The 16,521-nt window shown below is 32.8% G+C and overlaps 2 protein-coding genes across 2 annotated transcripts in view; one reads left to right on the top strand and one right to left on the bottom strand.

The window, feature by feature from the left end:
- Positions 1–16,521, bottom strand: part of LOC134246897 (uncharacterized) — a 211,539-nt gene that overhangs the window by 169,808 nt on the left and 25,210 nt on the right. The window lies entirely within an intron of this gene.
- Positions 1,368–15,232, top strand: LOC134246890 (cell division cycle 5-like protein). The gene is made up of 20 exons (XM_062729232.1): positions 1,368–1,519; positions 1,690–1,793; positions 1,965–2,126; positions 2,501–2,622; positions 3,935–4,031; positions 4,487–4,537; positions 4,810–4,886; positions 6,000–6,103; positions 6,469–6,548; positions 6,875–6,950; positions 7,259–7,423; positions 9,567–9,732; positions 9,991–10,130; positions 10,577–10,754; positions 11,132–11,256; positions 12,703–12,891; positions 13,282–13,479; positions 13,719–13,802; positions 14,302–14,430; positions 14,857–15,232. The coding sequence occupies exons 1-20, from the start codon at positions 1,475–1,477 to the stop codon at positions 14,959–14,961; spliced, it is 2,397 nt and encodes a 798-aa protein (XP_062585216.1). The 5' UTR covers positions 1,368–1,474; the 3' UTR covers positions 14,962–15,232.

Below are 16,521 nucleotides of genomic sequence, written 5' to 3' on the forward strand. Positions count from 1 at the left end.
GCGTTAAATAGGTAGTTTTGGGTCTGGTATATTCTTCATTTTCCTCATCTATGCGTTTGTCGAGTTCTTTTTGCAGAGTCTTGATTTGTTGTTTTAATTTCTTTGTCGTCATAGTTCGCTGTTACGTCGATCAAAATAACGGTAGTACTGGAATTTCACAGGTGAGTTGTTTTTACCGATGACTGCTCACTAAATCCTGTAGACATTCTCGCTCACACAAGAATCACCTTGACTGTGAATACCGGCGACGCCATTTGTGACCAAGTGAAATAAAGATGTTGTAGGTTTCTATATTTATTTTCGTAACATATAAGGTGATTCTACAAAAAAATATAAGTACATGTAAATATATACAATTTATACATAGTAATGCATTACGTATGACAAGTAAATACATATTAAACTTTATTACTGATAATCTTAGTCGTTCATTTACTAAGAAAAATTGTAATTTAAAGTTATAAATATATAATAAAATACCTTGTGCGAGGTGGAAGTGTCTAATCAGGGCGCCCGATCTGCAGTGATTTGAATTTAGATTTGGCTAGCTTATAATACAAAAGGAACAATCTGATTTGATGGTTCATTATGAAAACAGCCAATGAAAATTCTTAACCAATAGTAAATCAAAGAAAGTGTTCACCAACTCAATCCACCTGCGCACACAAACTAACCCAACTTTAATCTCAAAGACATCGTTCAATTATTTTAGAAACGTAGTTAAAAATGAAAAACTTTAATAAATATATTCAATATATATAAATCCGCCCACAATAGGAAAGAAAATTATTATTATTTTTAATTTTATGTTTTTTCAACGGTATTTTTTTTTTTTTGGGGGGGGGGGGGATATAATCTTAATATACAAAACCAATAAAATAAAATAAAACACAGGTCAGTTTAATTTCATCTTGTAAAACTAAATTTCATGCATGTCTTTTGATGTGCAATTTTGTAAATGAAAGTTCATAATTTAAAACAAACTGTTCATTAAATACCGTTTGAATATATTTTTTGTTTCAGTTTTGAAACACGGTGTTCCTCAAAATCCAATTTTTTCCAAAACTAAAAAAAAAAATAAATAAAGAAAGAAACTTTAGGATGGGTTTAAAAAAAATAAGATAGGTTGGGTAACAGCTAGGAACCATCACTATTATTTTTTGGACTTAAAGTGGACATTGAAGATAAGAATCATTATTGCAGTGTTTTTTTCAGGGAACTATATACATGTAGGTGCCTATTATTACTAAAATTAATTTTATTCTAAACAATAATGTGTCTAAAACGGAAAACAGAAATATTTTAGGCTTTTTCATTAGCACCGGGGGACCGAAACATTTGAGCACCGAATTCCCCTGGTGCGCATACGTACCGAGGTCGTTTAATCCAAATCGAGGCTAATCTCCATATTGTTTATTTTTCAGAAGTGACCAAATTTTTTTTTTATTGTTGAATATACAGCAAAGCAATCAAGATGCCGCGTATAATGATTAAAGGTGGTGTCTGGAGAAACACAGAGGTAAGTTAAAAATTGGAAAAAGAAGAAAAGTATGTTTAAAAAATCGTTGTTAATTTACTAAGCGCAAAATAAAAACATTGTCTCGAATTTGTTCTAAAAATTAATCACATTTTTGTTTATTAATAAACTTAGTTGATACTTTTATACCCGAATTTCTGATATTTTGACAGGATGAAATATTAAAAGCAGCTGTAATGAAATATGGCAAGAATCAGTGGGCCAGAATCGCTTCTTTACTTCATAGGAAATCTGCCAAACAGTGTAAAGCACGATGGTAAGACTTTGAATCTTTATGAAATGGTGTAAGTTATGTGTTTGGTGCTCAGGTTTCATACGATAAAGTGTATAGAAAGTTTCCACGTTTGCTAAAGAATATGAATAAGTACCTGCCCTGAGCTCGTCCTAATGGTCACACTGTCAACATTTCTGGATTATTTTTCAACAGGTTTGAGTGGCTGGACCCCAGTATCAAGAAAACAGAATGGAGTCGAGAAGAAGAAGAAAAGTTGTTACATTTGGCCAAGTTGATGCCCACACAGTGGAGAACCATAGCGCCCATAGTGGGGCGAACAGCAGCACAGTGTTTAGAACATTACGAATATCTGCTGTAAGTATTCTACATTTTACTGTCAAACCTTGCTATCTCAAAGTTGGGTTGAGGAGAAAACTTTCAAGATGTCAAAGGGTTTGAGATTTTGAGGGTAAAAATACTTAACAGAAAGTGATTGGGACTTCCCTTTGACATATCTATACAATTTGAGTTATTGGTTCTTGAGATAGCAAATCTCAACTGTAATAATGTAGTTAATTTTTCTGAGTATCGTAAGGCCTCTTATTTCCATTTTATTTTATTCTCTTGCCTTTGCAGAAAACATTTATTTCATATGAATATTCAAAAAGTAATAGACATATTATGAAAAAAAATCTTCTTTTGAGAAAACATTTTGACAGAGAATTAATTGTACATTAATCTACACACAGAGACAAAGCTCAAAACAGAGATGACAGTGAAGGGGATCCCAGGAAACTGAAGCCTGGAGAAATTGATCCTAATCCCGAGACCAAGCCCGCCAAACCAGATCCCATTGATATGGATGAAGATGGTAATAAAAGATAAATTTCTTTGCTGCATGTGTACATATCTTACTGAATCCTCTTGATGCTTATTTTTGAAACCTGTTGAAAATTTTACATTAATAGTATTTGTATGTATTTCTGATATTGAATGGTATCTCTGTTATTTGTTCAATATAGACTTTTTTATTATAAGTAAAAAGGTGTTTATAAATTAAAAGTATTTATACAGAAATAAACTTAAAGGGAAAAAAAATGAAGTACTGACAATTTTTCGGATGTCAAGCAATCGGTAAATAAATGAAAATATACTTTTTTGCCTACATGCATGGAAGAATTGTTTATATATGTCTCTATAAATGTATATATATATATATAATTATGCCTTGATGAATTTTTCATGCATGTAGAGAGATTTTTTTAATATATAACTTTATTCTTTGTATACTTTAATCTGTTAACCTTATGAATAAAAAACGTTAGTTTCTTGTTGTATCTTTTTGAAGTTGTCCAGTTGAATTGAAATCCTACCATTATTAAGCTACAGTGCAGGGAACTAAATAAATTTTGTTACAGCATCAATGCTGATTTGAATGCTTCCTTTACTTGCTGCTAGTAATCCTCATCCGGTTGCTGTTTTATAATTAGGTCAATGCTACTGGAAGTAGCATCATGCTACCAGAAGTAGACAATTGAAGTTCATTAATATCGTTTAAGCAATAAAAGTGTCTTATATAATTTTTTTTCATGATATCTCACTATGTATTAATAATTTTAAAACTTTCATCCTATGGTTTCAATTTTTTACTGAAGAAAACCTCATCTATTTTATGATGCTAGTAGGTAAATGCTGATTTTAAATAGGTCAGTTTTAGTTTTATCGTTTGCTTGCTTATGCTGATCCTGGTAATGTTGTTTTTAAAACGGATGTTAATGCTTATTTTGCTTATTCTGCTTTATTTAACAAAATTAGTTCCCTGCATTGTACAGAGCTACTTTGAAATCATGAAATCACAGATTTTCGATGGGGTTTAATTTTTGTCGTTTTCGAGGTATGAAGAGACCCACGAATTCATGTTCACCACGAAATGTAAAATGTTACATTCTTCATCCAGGAATTCAAATCCCCATGAACCAAGAGTTTTTACTCAGACCATGAAAATTTTACCCCATGAAAATATGTGATTTTACAGTATTTGGATGACCAGGAACTTGGTAGCAGAGAATGTAAACACCTCCCTTCCCCCCTACTTCCCTTACACCACCCCACCTACTTCACAGTTCAGTCTACAATAATTTCTCTCCTGGGGTCCTTGTGTATTGATTTTTTTTCCCTTGTAGAACTTGAAATGCTGTCAGAAGCCAGAGCTCGTTTAGCCAACACACAAGGAAAAAAGGCAAAGAGGAAAGCCAGAGAAAAACAGTTAGAAGAAGCCAGGTACCACAAAATATTTGTCAATTTTCAGGAAATCTATGTGAAAGTTACTATATAGTACAGTAAACTTGAAAAATGAAATTTATAAGTAGTACTTTACAAGAAAAATTTGGAATACACCCTTACTGTGATTATCTTTAGGGCTTTTGTCATCAAAATTGCTTACCTGTATTTAGTTATTAGGTCTTGTACATATCTGATAACAGTACCTTTGAAATAAATGCTAATTGAGAAACTACTTTGTTTCATGTTTATCTGAAAATTAATATTAACAGTGTATTATCAGAAAAAAAAAATTTCAACATACTCTTAAATATTTTATGATAGACTATCATTACTTTTAAATATTTCAGGATTAAAAAGACATAAAGCATACTACTCTGAATGATCAAATATGAGCGTATCACAGTTGACTGTTGAATGGTATACATATTTTAATTTTATGTAAAATATTTCAGACGACTTGCAGCTCTACAGAAAAGACGAGAATTGCGTGCAGCAGGCATTGAGTATGTGTAATATTGACTTGACTGTGCTTTTGTTGATTAAACAAGAAAAGAAATTCTTTCAGGATAAATAACACAAACTTTTTTCACAAATCAGTGTCAGATATTTTTCATGGACTTAAATATATTCAAATAGAAAATCTGAATAATATTTGCCAGGTAAAGTGTGATTTTTTAATGATCTTAAAAATAAGCCTAGACTTTTCATATTATATAATAAGGTCAGTAGGCCTCTTGGTCATTTACTATTTAAAACTATTGTTTTGTAAATCTAGAATAAAGAAACAGAAGAAAAGAAGAAGAGGAGTAGATTACAATGCTGAAATCCCATTCGAGAAGAAACCTGCACCAGGTATCTCATCATAACTCGAAATAATTGATTTCTTTGCAAGCATTCTAACTTACAAGCTTATGCTTGTAATATTTCTGTACACACTGTCAGAGTAAACTGTTGACTTTTTTATTGATTACTTAATATTTATAAAAGTTATAGTGAAAGGAGGGCCAAATTCTACTGTGGTATAAACATAATTTATTACATGCATATCCATTAGCTTCACAATAAGTTTTAAACTCACAGGGAATAAAAATCACTTGGCTATAAGAAGGGTGTTTGCTATAAGTGTGCTTTATAGTGGATTGATTTAGTTTTATTATACATGTACACCATAAATTTGATGTTTTCAAAATGTTCTGAAATATGCTTAAATGTATGTTATGTGTATAAATATTTATAAATATATAATAATACCCCCCGCAAACGAAGTTTGGGGGGTATATAGGAATCACCTTGTCCGTCTGTCTATCTGTCCGTCCGTTCGTCTGTCTGTGCAAACGTGTCTGGTCCATATCTTTCTTACAGAGGGACATTAGAATCTACTACTCCACACAAAGATTGCCCATGACCTAAGGGTGTGTCATGACCTTGACCCAAGTTCATTTGGGGAACTTCAAGGTCATTGGAAGAAAAATTTCATAATTCATAAGATACATATCTTTATTATGGAAAAACTTACTTCTGAAAAACCCAGCGGGGGGTTCTTTAAACCAACTTCTATTCGCGTGCGAGAAATTTTCGCAAGGTTCGCGAGTGTCTTGTCATCGCGAATATTTCTTGCCGTGAATGGGTCCTTAAAGTCTCTTTTCTATTAAAAACAGTTCAAAAAAGGCTTGATCGTGAAAATTAATCGTCGTGAACTAGTTTACTCCCGGTAAATTGCGAAAATTAGGTCGTCGCGAATAAAAGTTGGTTTACAGTATTTTGTCCCGTTTGGACAGTTCTAGTTTAATTCCTGTTGTAACACATTTTTTGATAGGCTGAAAAATTAGTTTATATATACTGTATAACCTTGGCTGCCTACATCACAATGACACATATTCTAACATAGTCATTAGTAAATGAAGGTTGAAAAGCAGCTGTACTATTGCCAAACACAAACTTGATGGTATTGTTTGTTCTTTACAGGGTTCTATGACACATCTGAGGAGGTATACGTGGCAGAGGAACCAAACTTCAAAAGATTACGTCAGCAGAATTTAGAAGGAGAACGCAGAAGTGACAAGGAAGAGGTAATATTATCATTTCCTGTTTAGAAACAGTGTTTTTATTAGGGGGAGGAGTGTTAAGATCCCTAAATACATCTTTTTAATATGTAATACATGAGTTACAAGTTTTACCCAAGATACAGATTTTTAAAAAAAAAAAACTTTCTAGAACAAAGGTCTCTTCATAAAAGAGTGATTTGATATCTGTTAATTTTGGCAAGTTTTTAGATATGGAAACTTTCTGTATCAAAATTCGTATCTTTTTTCCCCTTAAATTATTCCAGTATTGTAGGATAAATGTGAAAAGCTGTTCAAATATTTGATAATGGTATTTAAGTTTTAAAAGTTATACTTGCAGTAAATATAGATCATTTGATGTTTTATTACAGAGAGAAAGAAAGAAGGACAAACAGAAACAGAAAAAGAGAAAAGAAAACGATTTACCAGGAGCAATAGCAAGTCAGAGCAAGTAAGGAGAAAAGAAAAACAATAATATAGTTTTAAACCTTTGTATCTTTGAATTGAATGGGCTGAGGACAAAATGAATATCTGTGATACTGAAGATAAATTGCATTTAGAAAATGTAGTTATGACTTCCAGCTCTTTTTTACATGTCTTTGGTAATCAAGATACTGAGATTCGAGATATGAAACTTCAAAAGTATTCCAAAAAGTTAACATTAAAACTCTTCTACAGCTTCTCGAATTCTTGTTAAGAAAATGATTAAAAAATTGATACATACATGTAGAATAAATTTATATTTTTATATTCATATAAATTCATATTTTTTTTTAGTTTCCAAGAACCAGTGAAGAAGAGAAGCAAGCTTGTGTTACCAGCTCCACAAATCTCTGACCAAGAGCTGGAAGAGGTAGATATCATACAGTGATACGTTTTGTGTAGTTTCAAAAGTTGCATATATCTGATGTACTTCTTTTTAAGAAAAGGCTCTGTTTAGACAGTACGAATGATGTATTGAAATTGCCAATAATTGTTAAAAGCTCGCATTACTTCTTTCTGAAATTTACATGAATGCATACATTGAAAACCAAACCATTAAGTCAGCTATTTCATTTCAAGAGCAAATGGGTAAAAATCAGCAAAAAATTCTTACAAAACCGGCTTTAATTTTAAATATATGAACAGGTTTATCTAATCATAAGCTTCAATATTTAACAGGTAGTAAAAGTAGGTCAGACCAGTGAGTACGCTCGCCAGCAGGCAGAGGAATCTGGGGGAGGTAATGTGGCCAGTCAGGCTCTGTTACAGGACTACAATGTCACCCAGGGTGTGGCCAACCTCAGGACCCCCCGCACCCCAGCCTTACAGGATACCGTTCTACAGGTAACACTCATACACATATTGAATGACACCTTGTACTACTACAGTTTAATAGCCATTCTCTGTAACCACTTAAACTTCTTGCCACGCATGGTCATCGATTTTGATGAAACCTCACCCATGCTTAGTATTTGACACCAGAAACAAATATCAAACAAAATTTTGTTGCTATATGTCTCGGTTGCTATGGCAACAGCCGGAAAAAATTGAAAAATCGATATTTTCAGCCACTTTAAATCTTCACTGTGGCTTAATAAAAACTAGAAAAAGCAAACAAACCATTCTCACAAAAACATGACACCTTGATGTCACTTATACTGTAAAGAAACTGTTAAGAATATATCTCTAAGTAAGTGGTAACCAAGGGTACATTTGGAATACATTTAAAATGCTGAAATATGCTGAAAAACACTCCGTATTCACTAATGGTAGGTGTTACATGCTCAAACTCAATCAACGACTTAAGAAAAACAATGAAAATGTTTGACCTTAAGTATATAAGTATAAGCAATATTATTCTATAAATAACTTTTATGGTTGCCATGGTAACACAGTGTAACCATGCAAAACCAGTAACTAAGATTGGGTTAATGCTACTGTCTTGAGGAAAAACATGAAAATTCAAGACTGGCAAATATGCATCCTTAGGACCTTGCAACACCAAAACCATTAGAAAAATTGGGTATAATTGCTACTTTGCAGTGTTACCATGGAAACAAAGTACCAGTGCTTAAAAGTGAATTATATTTCGCTGCATTAAGAATTAAATTGCCATTAATCAGGAACAAATTAAAGGACTCAGCTTGAATAGTACTTATCTGTTAAAACTGAAGTTGAATATCATATATTGATAAAATTTGATGAATAAAACAACACTGTTGCTATGGTTACCAAGACGGGAAATGTTCGATTTTGTGAACTTTATATCAATATTAAACCCTGTGTGCCAACTTCTTGCATCCACTTAGAGATTGGATGATAGTCAAAATTAAAAGTCAAGTTAGCTGTTAATAAATATCAATCATAAAATTTTTGGGAATCTACATTTAAGGGGACGTATCCAAGGAAAGAAAATATTTTTCAGGTTTTTAAGCATATATTTTCTGCTTATTTCCATAGCAACGCTCTATTTAAAGAATCTAACCTGAATTTTTTCAAATGGGAAAACTTGGAACACACCAACATCTTATAAAATTGATCATTAGTTATGAGGAAATGTGCTTTTTTAAAAAGATAGGATCAGATTTAAACACACAGAGTTTTACTTTGAAGGCTCTCTGTGGTATAAAAACCTTGGCAACCATTGCCAACCAAAATGAAATATCCTATTTTGTTCTTGGTATATGTTTCAAGGTTCTTTTTTCTATTATTTGGTCACATTTCATCCTATAATTGCTTTTTATTTTTACGTGTATGACTTTATTCAATTCAATGAATATTTTTTTTTACTTTTGAATACTTTGTTACCATAGTAACGTATGTAATAGTTGATTTACCAAACATGTTTATCATGCATTTGAGACATCTGACCTTCAACTTTTGGAAACAGTCATTGCCAATTGTTTGCTTTGCTGCAAATGTTAACTATGGGGCTCTAAACATGTTAAAAAATGCCATTTTTCGAACTTTAAGACACGTTGCCATAGTAACTATAAAACATAGCAACCAATTTTTGCCTGATTTCAGTTTAGGGTATCAATGACTTTTATCATAGAAAGTTTGGAGAAATTCTGAGACTATGCGTGCCACAGCTCCTATATAAAATTTCAAATCATTACAGAGAATGGCTCTTAATATCATAATGTAGAACTTGCTCGGGCTGAGAAAAAAAAATTAAGATTGTTGATTGGAATTAGATTAAATTTTGCATAAAGAAAAGTTGTACATGGTATTCAAGAGTTTGAATTAAGAAAAATTGAAGATAATTTGTGTTGCCTTCCCTCTTCTTCGTAATGATCAGGGGTATATCCTACATCATTTGTGAAAAAATTCATTGAAAGGGACAATTCAGGTGTTCAGGCCTCATTTGTAGTGCAAGGGTTTATTGGGTTTCTGAGAAAAAAAAATCTTTAGGTTAGTTATGATAAAGGTAATATTGTAAGTTGCAGTGGTTCATTAATAAAAACATGGCATGTTTCAAATGTAGGAAGCTCAGAATTTGATGGCATTAAGTGTGGTGGATACTCCACTGAAAGGTGGACTCAACACTCCACTTCACGAGTCAGACTTTGGTGGAGTGACCCCCAAACATGCTGTGGCACAGACCCCCAACACTGTCCTGGGAACCCCCATGCACACCCCAGGGGGACAAGGTAAGCACTTTATTTATTACATGAAGTAAACCTGTATATACAGTAAGTTGATGGAAAATGAATGTAGCAATATCTTATTGATTCTAAACACAAATAGGATTTTATTAACCCACATATATAAATTTTCTGTTTAGACTGGTCATGAAGTAATTAGAAAAATATTTGGTTAGATATTTTTATTGCAGTTTAATGATTTACCTTTGATTGGTAACATTGGTTATTAAACATAGATTTAAAATTCTTCACCATATTCATTAGGTACCGGTATGACCCCCCGTGGAATGACCCCCAGGATGGGGGTGGCTGGCCAGACCCCCCTGAGAACCCCAATGAGGGACAAACTGAACATTAACCAGGAGGAAGACTTTGATGCTGCTGTCAATGAAAAATACTATCAGGTAATTATAATCCATAACACTTATTACCGTCAAAGGGAAAAAAAGAAGGAAGACTTTTCCTGTAGGGATTTTCCCTTAATTCTCACATCTTAAGAATGAATAAATATTTGTAGATTTATTTCTGAAATCAGAATTTTAAATTTTTAACAGGAATTCATATTTAGTAGAAAAACCTTCTTTTCAAATTTTTTTTCAATAGACAAATATGCCCTTTTTGGGGAAAAAAATAAATAAAGAGGAGATATTTTATTGATGTAAAAAAAGAAATCCTTCTAATAGAATTTTCAATCTTGGATGGTAAAACATGAAGGTGATATCACCTGTATCAATATTGATACAAATCAGAAATCAGACAATTTCCAAACTTTTGGAATAATCACACTTTGTAATAAGAGTTTGTCTTGTTGATAAAAATAAAATGCAGCCAATCATTTTTACCTTTACAGAGGGACATGAAAGATCAGCTCCGCCAGGGTCTGGCTAGTTTGCCCCGCCCTAAAAATGATTACGAGATTGTGGTGGAGGACCTAGGAGAAGACATGGATGAAACCAACGAAGGGGAGGACTTCATAGCAGACCAGGCTGATGTCGACGAACAGTCAGAGGCAGAACAATTAGCTAAACGTGGGTTTATTAGATTATCTTTATTTATGACCGTCAATATTATCATATGAAGCTGTTTTCCAGGTACTCAGGAATGTGAGCTGTAAAAAAATTAATGTTGATTGTGAACTGGTATTTAGGGATATGTTTATTTTAAGAATAGGGATCTTAATGGCAGCACTATGATCTTTATTTAATTGTTCTGATATCTGAAGGCTGTATGAAAATATGACCTTTCAAGAACAATTTATTATAATGAATTAAATACAAAGTAATTTAATTTGTATTGAAACTCCTTGTTTATTTTTTCCTTACATTAAGCAATTTTGTCAAGTACAATGCTGAAACAGAGTTCTTGCAGTCAAGAACATCTTACTAACCTGTTCTTTTATTAACAGGTCAGAAGGAGATGCGACTTAGATCCCAGTCAGTACAGAGAGATCTGCCACGCCCCTCAGACGTAAACAAAAACATCCTCAGAGTCACAGGTCCTGGTGACCCACCCCTTAATGAACTACAGAAGGTAGGGCTAATCACAGGCAATTTAAATAAAAAAGGTTATTTTAACCCCGTTATTTTTGCCGTTTAAGGTCATTGGCAACGCAGGGTTTCCGGAGAAAAAAGGTTTATACCCAGGTTTTTTCATTTATAAAAATAGTCATTGAGAGTGATCTCCCGTATGAAATTCTCTAGGCGGTGAAAACCAATAAAGCGTGTGTTACAGATTGAGAGGTAAACAAAAGCACATGTGTGTGTTTTATCTGATATATTCAACTCTACAATAATAAAAAAAAAATAGCAGAGATGGGTTTGTTTACATTGAGCTGAGGGCCAGACAGTCAACAGGTCATAATTTAAAATAAATGTATGGTGGGAAGTGCAAAGAAGTGACATAATTATGCTGAAAGTGGTGATAGCTAGGTAGACCAGATGAGAACGATTCTATAGATTATGTGAATGAGGCATCATTAAAAGTTAATAATAAATTCTTGCAAAAATGTTTAATGACAGTTCCTTTCAAATAAAGTAAATTACAGTATAGAAACAAACAACCAGTCTCTTGGTCATTATAAATAATAATTAGACGTTAAGGGACTTAACTCAAAATCAAGGAACAGTGCTGATATTGCTGTGTTTTGTTTCTATAATTGCAATTTGAGCCAAAGTATATGTTTGTGACAGGAAATGAAGATTCAACAATGTATTTTATGTGTAAACTTTATGAAATTTAGAAAAATCTTATGGTTAAAAATAATATTAATAGGACCATTTTATCAACATTTTACATAGGAAATGCATTGAGAATTGTAAAAACATTGATTTGACAAAATCTTTAAAGAAAGACTGGCTTGATGGGTAAAAAGGACCAGAATTGAACATGTTTGGTACCATTAAACCTGTTCAAAAGTTCTTGAAAAATTCTATACAAAATCCAGAAACGTTGCCAATGTCCTTAACACTTGCAAACAATTTTCTCCCTTTTAAATTTGCCCAGTCATAGTTTTGTTTAAGAAATTATACCGATTATATGACTTTGATCTGTTTTAGAGTTGTCCAAATGAGGGTAAGGCAAAAGGGGCGAAAATAAAACGGGCGAAATTTTCTTGTATACAGTAATTTAGAAATATAATAAAGCTTAAATTTTATGAAAAAGACGTGAGCCTTTCAAATTTAGGAATTCTTTGCAAATGATTCTGTTGCAACCACGTACACAAATTACTTTAAGCATCATCCTTTCCTAAGCAAATTTTCAGTTAATTTCCATGTGCAATAGGTGATTATTCTTCTGTATCTCTAAATGTTTTGCTTTTTAAAAAACTTAACCTAAAATCTTCCCAAATATTCCAATTATACCTTATGGCTGCATTTCCTTCATATTTATGTATTTTTGTACATTTTATGTATGAAAACTGCATGTACTTGCATTAGAAATTTTTAAACAGTCTGGATATTTTTATTAATTTTTCAGGCAGAGGAGCTGATTAAGCGAGAGATGTTGACCATGCAGCATTACGACGCTGTACACAGCCCTACACCTGGCCAGCTAGGGATGGGACCAGGCAAGAAGAACCAGAAAAACATGACATCACAGGCCCAGCATCTGGCTTATCTACAGCAACATCCCTATGACAAATACACAGAGGAGGATCTAGAGGAGGTAAGGGGTGGACAAAAAATTGTATAGGGTGATGATGGAGGTTTGAAAATGAATATTTATGAAAATCTCACTTTTTTTGACACAGACACAAAAATAAATTTTTTCTAGGGTTCTGCCCTGACACAGCACTAAAATCCTATCAAATACAATTTGTGTTTATTGGGAAACATTGAACAAGCAGTTTATTTAAGCATAAAATAGTTCTTTTCATGTAAAGAATTTATGTCTATCATCAGGTATTATAGCAAAACTGATTTTCATTCATTAAATCTTTGTCTATTGCTTTGCATTACATTTAGCACAATGGCAGATCGATGAAAAAAAAACACATGAGACATGTTATGTATTACTTTAAAAAGAAATATTTGAATTGAATTTTAAATACTGTAGGCCAGGAACCTGTTAAAGAAAGAGATGGGGGTGGTTAAGACGGGGATGAACCACGGGGAGCTGTCTCTGGAGTCCTACTCCCAGGTGTGGGACGAGTGTTACTCCCAGGTCCTCTACCTCCCCTCCCAGAACCGCTACACCAGGGCCAACTTAGCCAGCAAAAAGGACAGGATCGAGTCACTGGAGAAACGACTGGAGGTAATCATTAGCAATATTGATTTGATTCAGGATATTAAAGGAAGTTCATAAAATCTGTATGGTAATCTAAAATGGATTTATTCGATATGTCAACTCTTGTTCTCTGACTGTCATATGTATACTGGCATTATGAAATTCTGAGGCTCATCACTGTATAGAAAAAAGCTTACAAAGGAAAAGTTTCACATTTGGTTTTCGTGGTTAGAATATCTTTACAATATATGTGATAATTCTTGTAGGGAAACAGAAACAGTATGACCAAAGACGCCAAACAAGCTGCCAAGCTGGAGAAGAAGCTGAAAATTTTACTAGGAGGCTATCAGGTGGGGTTTCGTTTTTGCATGATGGCTAACAAAAGAGATGTTTCCATGTACTGTAAAACAACACACTTTTGTTGGATCAAATTTTCATGGTTTGGGGAAAATTTATTGGTTCATGGGTAGTGGATTTCATGGATGAAGAAGTGTGGGGTTGTTATGTTTGTGAAACTTTTTAAATTTTGCAGATAACACAGACATCACGAGTCTGTTCTTGCAACTATAAATCTACACAAAATAAGTGATTTAACAGCATTAATTTGTGTATTTTTTCCTAATCAACCGTCATGGATCAACCTTTTCATTTTTGTTTTGGGGGAAAAAGTAGCAGAGAATCCAGAAGGACCTGAAAATATCTAAAAATGAATATTTTATAATGAATTTATTTTGTACTGTTAACAGATAATTGTAGATAAAAACAATTATTGACATACTTAAGGTGATTGAAAGCTTGGAGATGATTTTACAATTTGTACTATTAATGAAAATTTTGTTTTGTTTATAGTCTCGGTCCCAAGGCTTGATGAAACAGCTTAATGACCTGACAGAGCAGATAGAACAGACCTACGTGGAATATAAAACGTTCGAGGATCTCAGAAAACACGAAATCGGAGCCATACCAAAGAGAATGGAGGTTTGTTTTTCAAAAAAGTTATAGGTTTAGGATATTGTTGGAATAGTTGAAACTAACATTAAAGCAAACCAACATTGAGAAGATTCTCGTTTGTTCAAATTAAATCATCAGAGAGAGAATGGAGCCACAAAAGAGAATCAAAGTGTGTTTGGAAATATTCAAGAAGGATCTTTTTGACCATGAAGTAGAAATATTTAAATAGGAAAGGATCCTTAAAACCTTCAAGGCCTATTGGTCTCCAGTGAAAAAACCTTAAGAATTGTGAAGTGGATTAAAAAAAAAATTAAGCATTAGGCTAATATTAGATAATCAAGATTTAAATATTTGCATCTGAATTTAAAAAAGGGTATTAAATGGATTTGGGTTGGGTTGGGGATTTTGCACTCTCTACAGAAGCTTAAAGTTTCCTATAATTTTGTTTTTCAGTCCCTGACAGAAGATGTACAGAGACAAATGGAGAGAGAAAAAGAACTACAGAAGAAGTTTGGGGAACTGCAGTACAAGAAAGATGTTCTAATCTATGACAGCTGATAACACAGTGAGAAAAGTGATCATAACTATATAATGGTGACTTAGATCATGTTTTTGACGTATTGAATATGGCATATCAACAGCATGTAAACATGAATATTTCTGATGAGTTTTTATCAATTACTGTGTTATTAGGTAGAAGAGAATCTTCCAAGACTAGAAACTGTAACAGAAAAAGACACTGAAAAAAAAAATGGATAAGTTTCCCATACACTTTCTCGAATGTAAATTATGTTTGTTGTATTTGCAAAGCAAATAAAATTCAATTTTTTGAAGTGTTCTTTTTTTTTTAGCCCAAAAGTCATACTTTAGAAGTACATTTATTTAGCTTCTTTATAATATTTTCTTTAAAGCAAATTCTTCTGTGCATCTTATTAATCATAAAAATTACCCAATGAATTCCTCAAAGAAATACGCATGCTAACTCTCAGTTCTCGCCTACATTTTGGAACCTTTTAATTTAAACAGGGTATTAATTTATCTTGGAATAATTATATGCTTCAGAATTTAAGAAAATGTCAGTTTTAAATGTAGACCATATCTGTAGATCGCAGAAGCAGATTTCATGAAGAAATAACTCAGGAAGAACGAAAATACATACCAATACATATCAACGACATCTTTCAAAATACAACGTCACAGGTACTCTGTTTTCCCAAACTTTCTAAAGCAAAATGGTGAATAGCATTGTAAGTAATATAAGGGATTATGTCACTGTAAAATAAAACAGGCAGTTAAATTTATTCATCCTGCTAACTTAACAAAGATTTTATGGCCAAATTGCTATTTATATTGTATTCAGCATGTGCTCTCTCTCTTTCTCTCTCTCTCTCTCTTGGAAGGGAGATGGACTAAATTCAAAAATTCTTTTTTATTGAGACAGGAAGTAGAAAGTGTTTTATTTTTATAATTGTTCTAATTTATTGACATTATTCCATATGCATGTAAATTCACCTACCTCCAGTCATGGAAATCGTAAATACACCGTCTATGAAACAGGTTACTTGACCCACATTCATTCACTAAATAAAGAGCAAGAGCCACTTGGGGCTTTTTTTGTCCCTGAGAATTTCTGAAAAATCAAAACCGATCAGTTTAGGTTGCAAATGCAGTATTTATCACTTGGAGTGTTGGTGACCACGTATCTATTATTCGTGACGTAATTTCCCATCTAGTCAATGCATTATGGCATCAAAAAAATGCGTCATTTTCCCCATATTTCATATAGAGCGCAACCTCTGATCCAGAATATGCAAATACATAATGAAAGCTCTGTTTCTGAAGATCAAAAAACGTTTTATTTTTGGGTCTTGGGCTGTACTCATATTTTAATTCTTTTCTGAAGGTAGTCAAATATGCATGTTTTCCATGCTAATTTCAAGAATATTGCAATTTCACAAACCTGGTTATCAATAGCTTAATTCTCAAAACGAAATTTTATAATAGAAAATGAAAGCTCCAAGTGTCTACATTATTTTGATATAAGAAATGGGAAAGAGGTTGATAGTTTATTAATTGATATAAGTACAGCGCTATTTTATGAATAAGATGGCTCTTGCT

The sequence above is a fragment of the Saccostrea cucullata genome, unplaced genomic scaffold (assembly GCF_032062105.1).
Source record: "Saccostrea cucullata isolate Sc308-1 unplaced genomic scaffold, CSIRO_AGI_Scuc_v1 ctg111, whole genome shotgun sequence".
Classification (NCBI taxonomy): domain Eukaryota; kingdom Metazoa; phylum Mollusca; class Bivalvia; order Ostreida; family Ostreidae; genus Saccostrea; species Saccostrea cuccullata.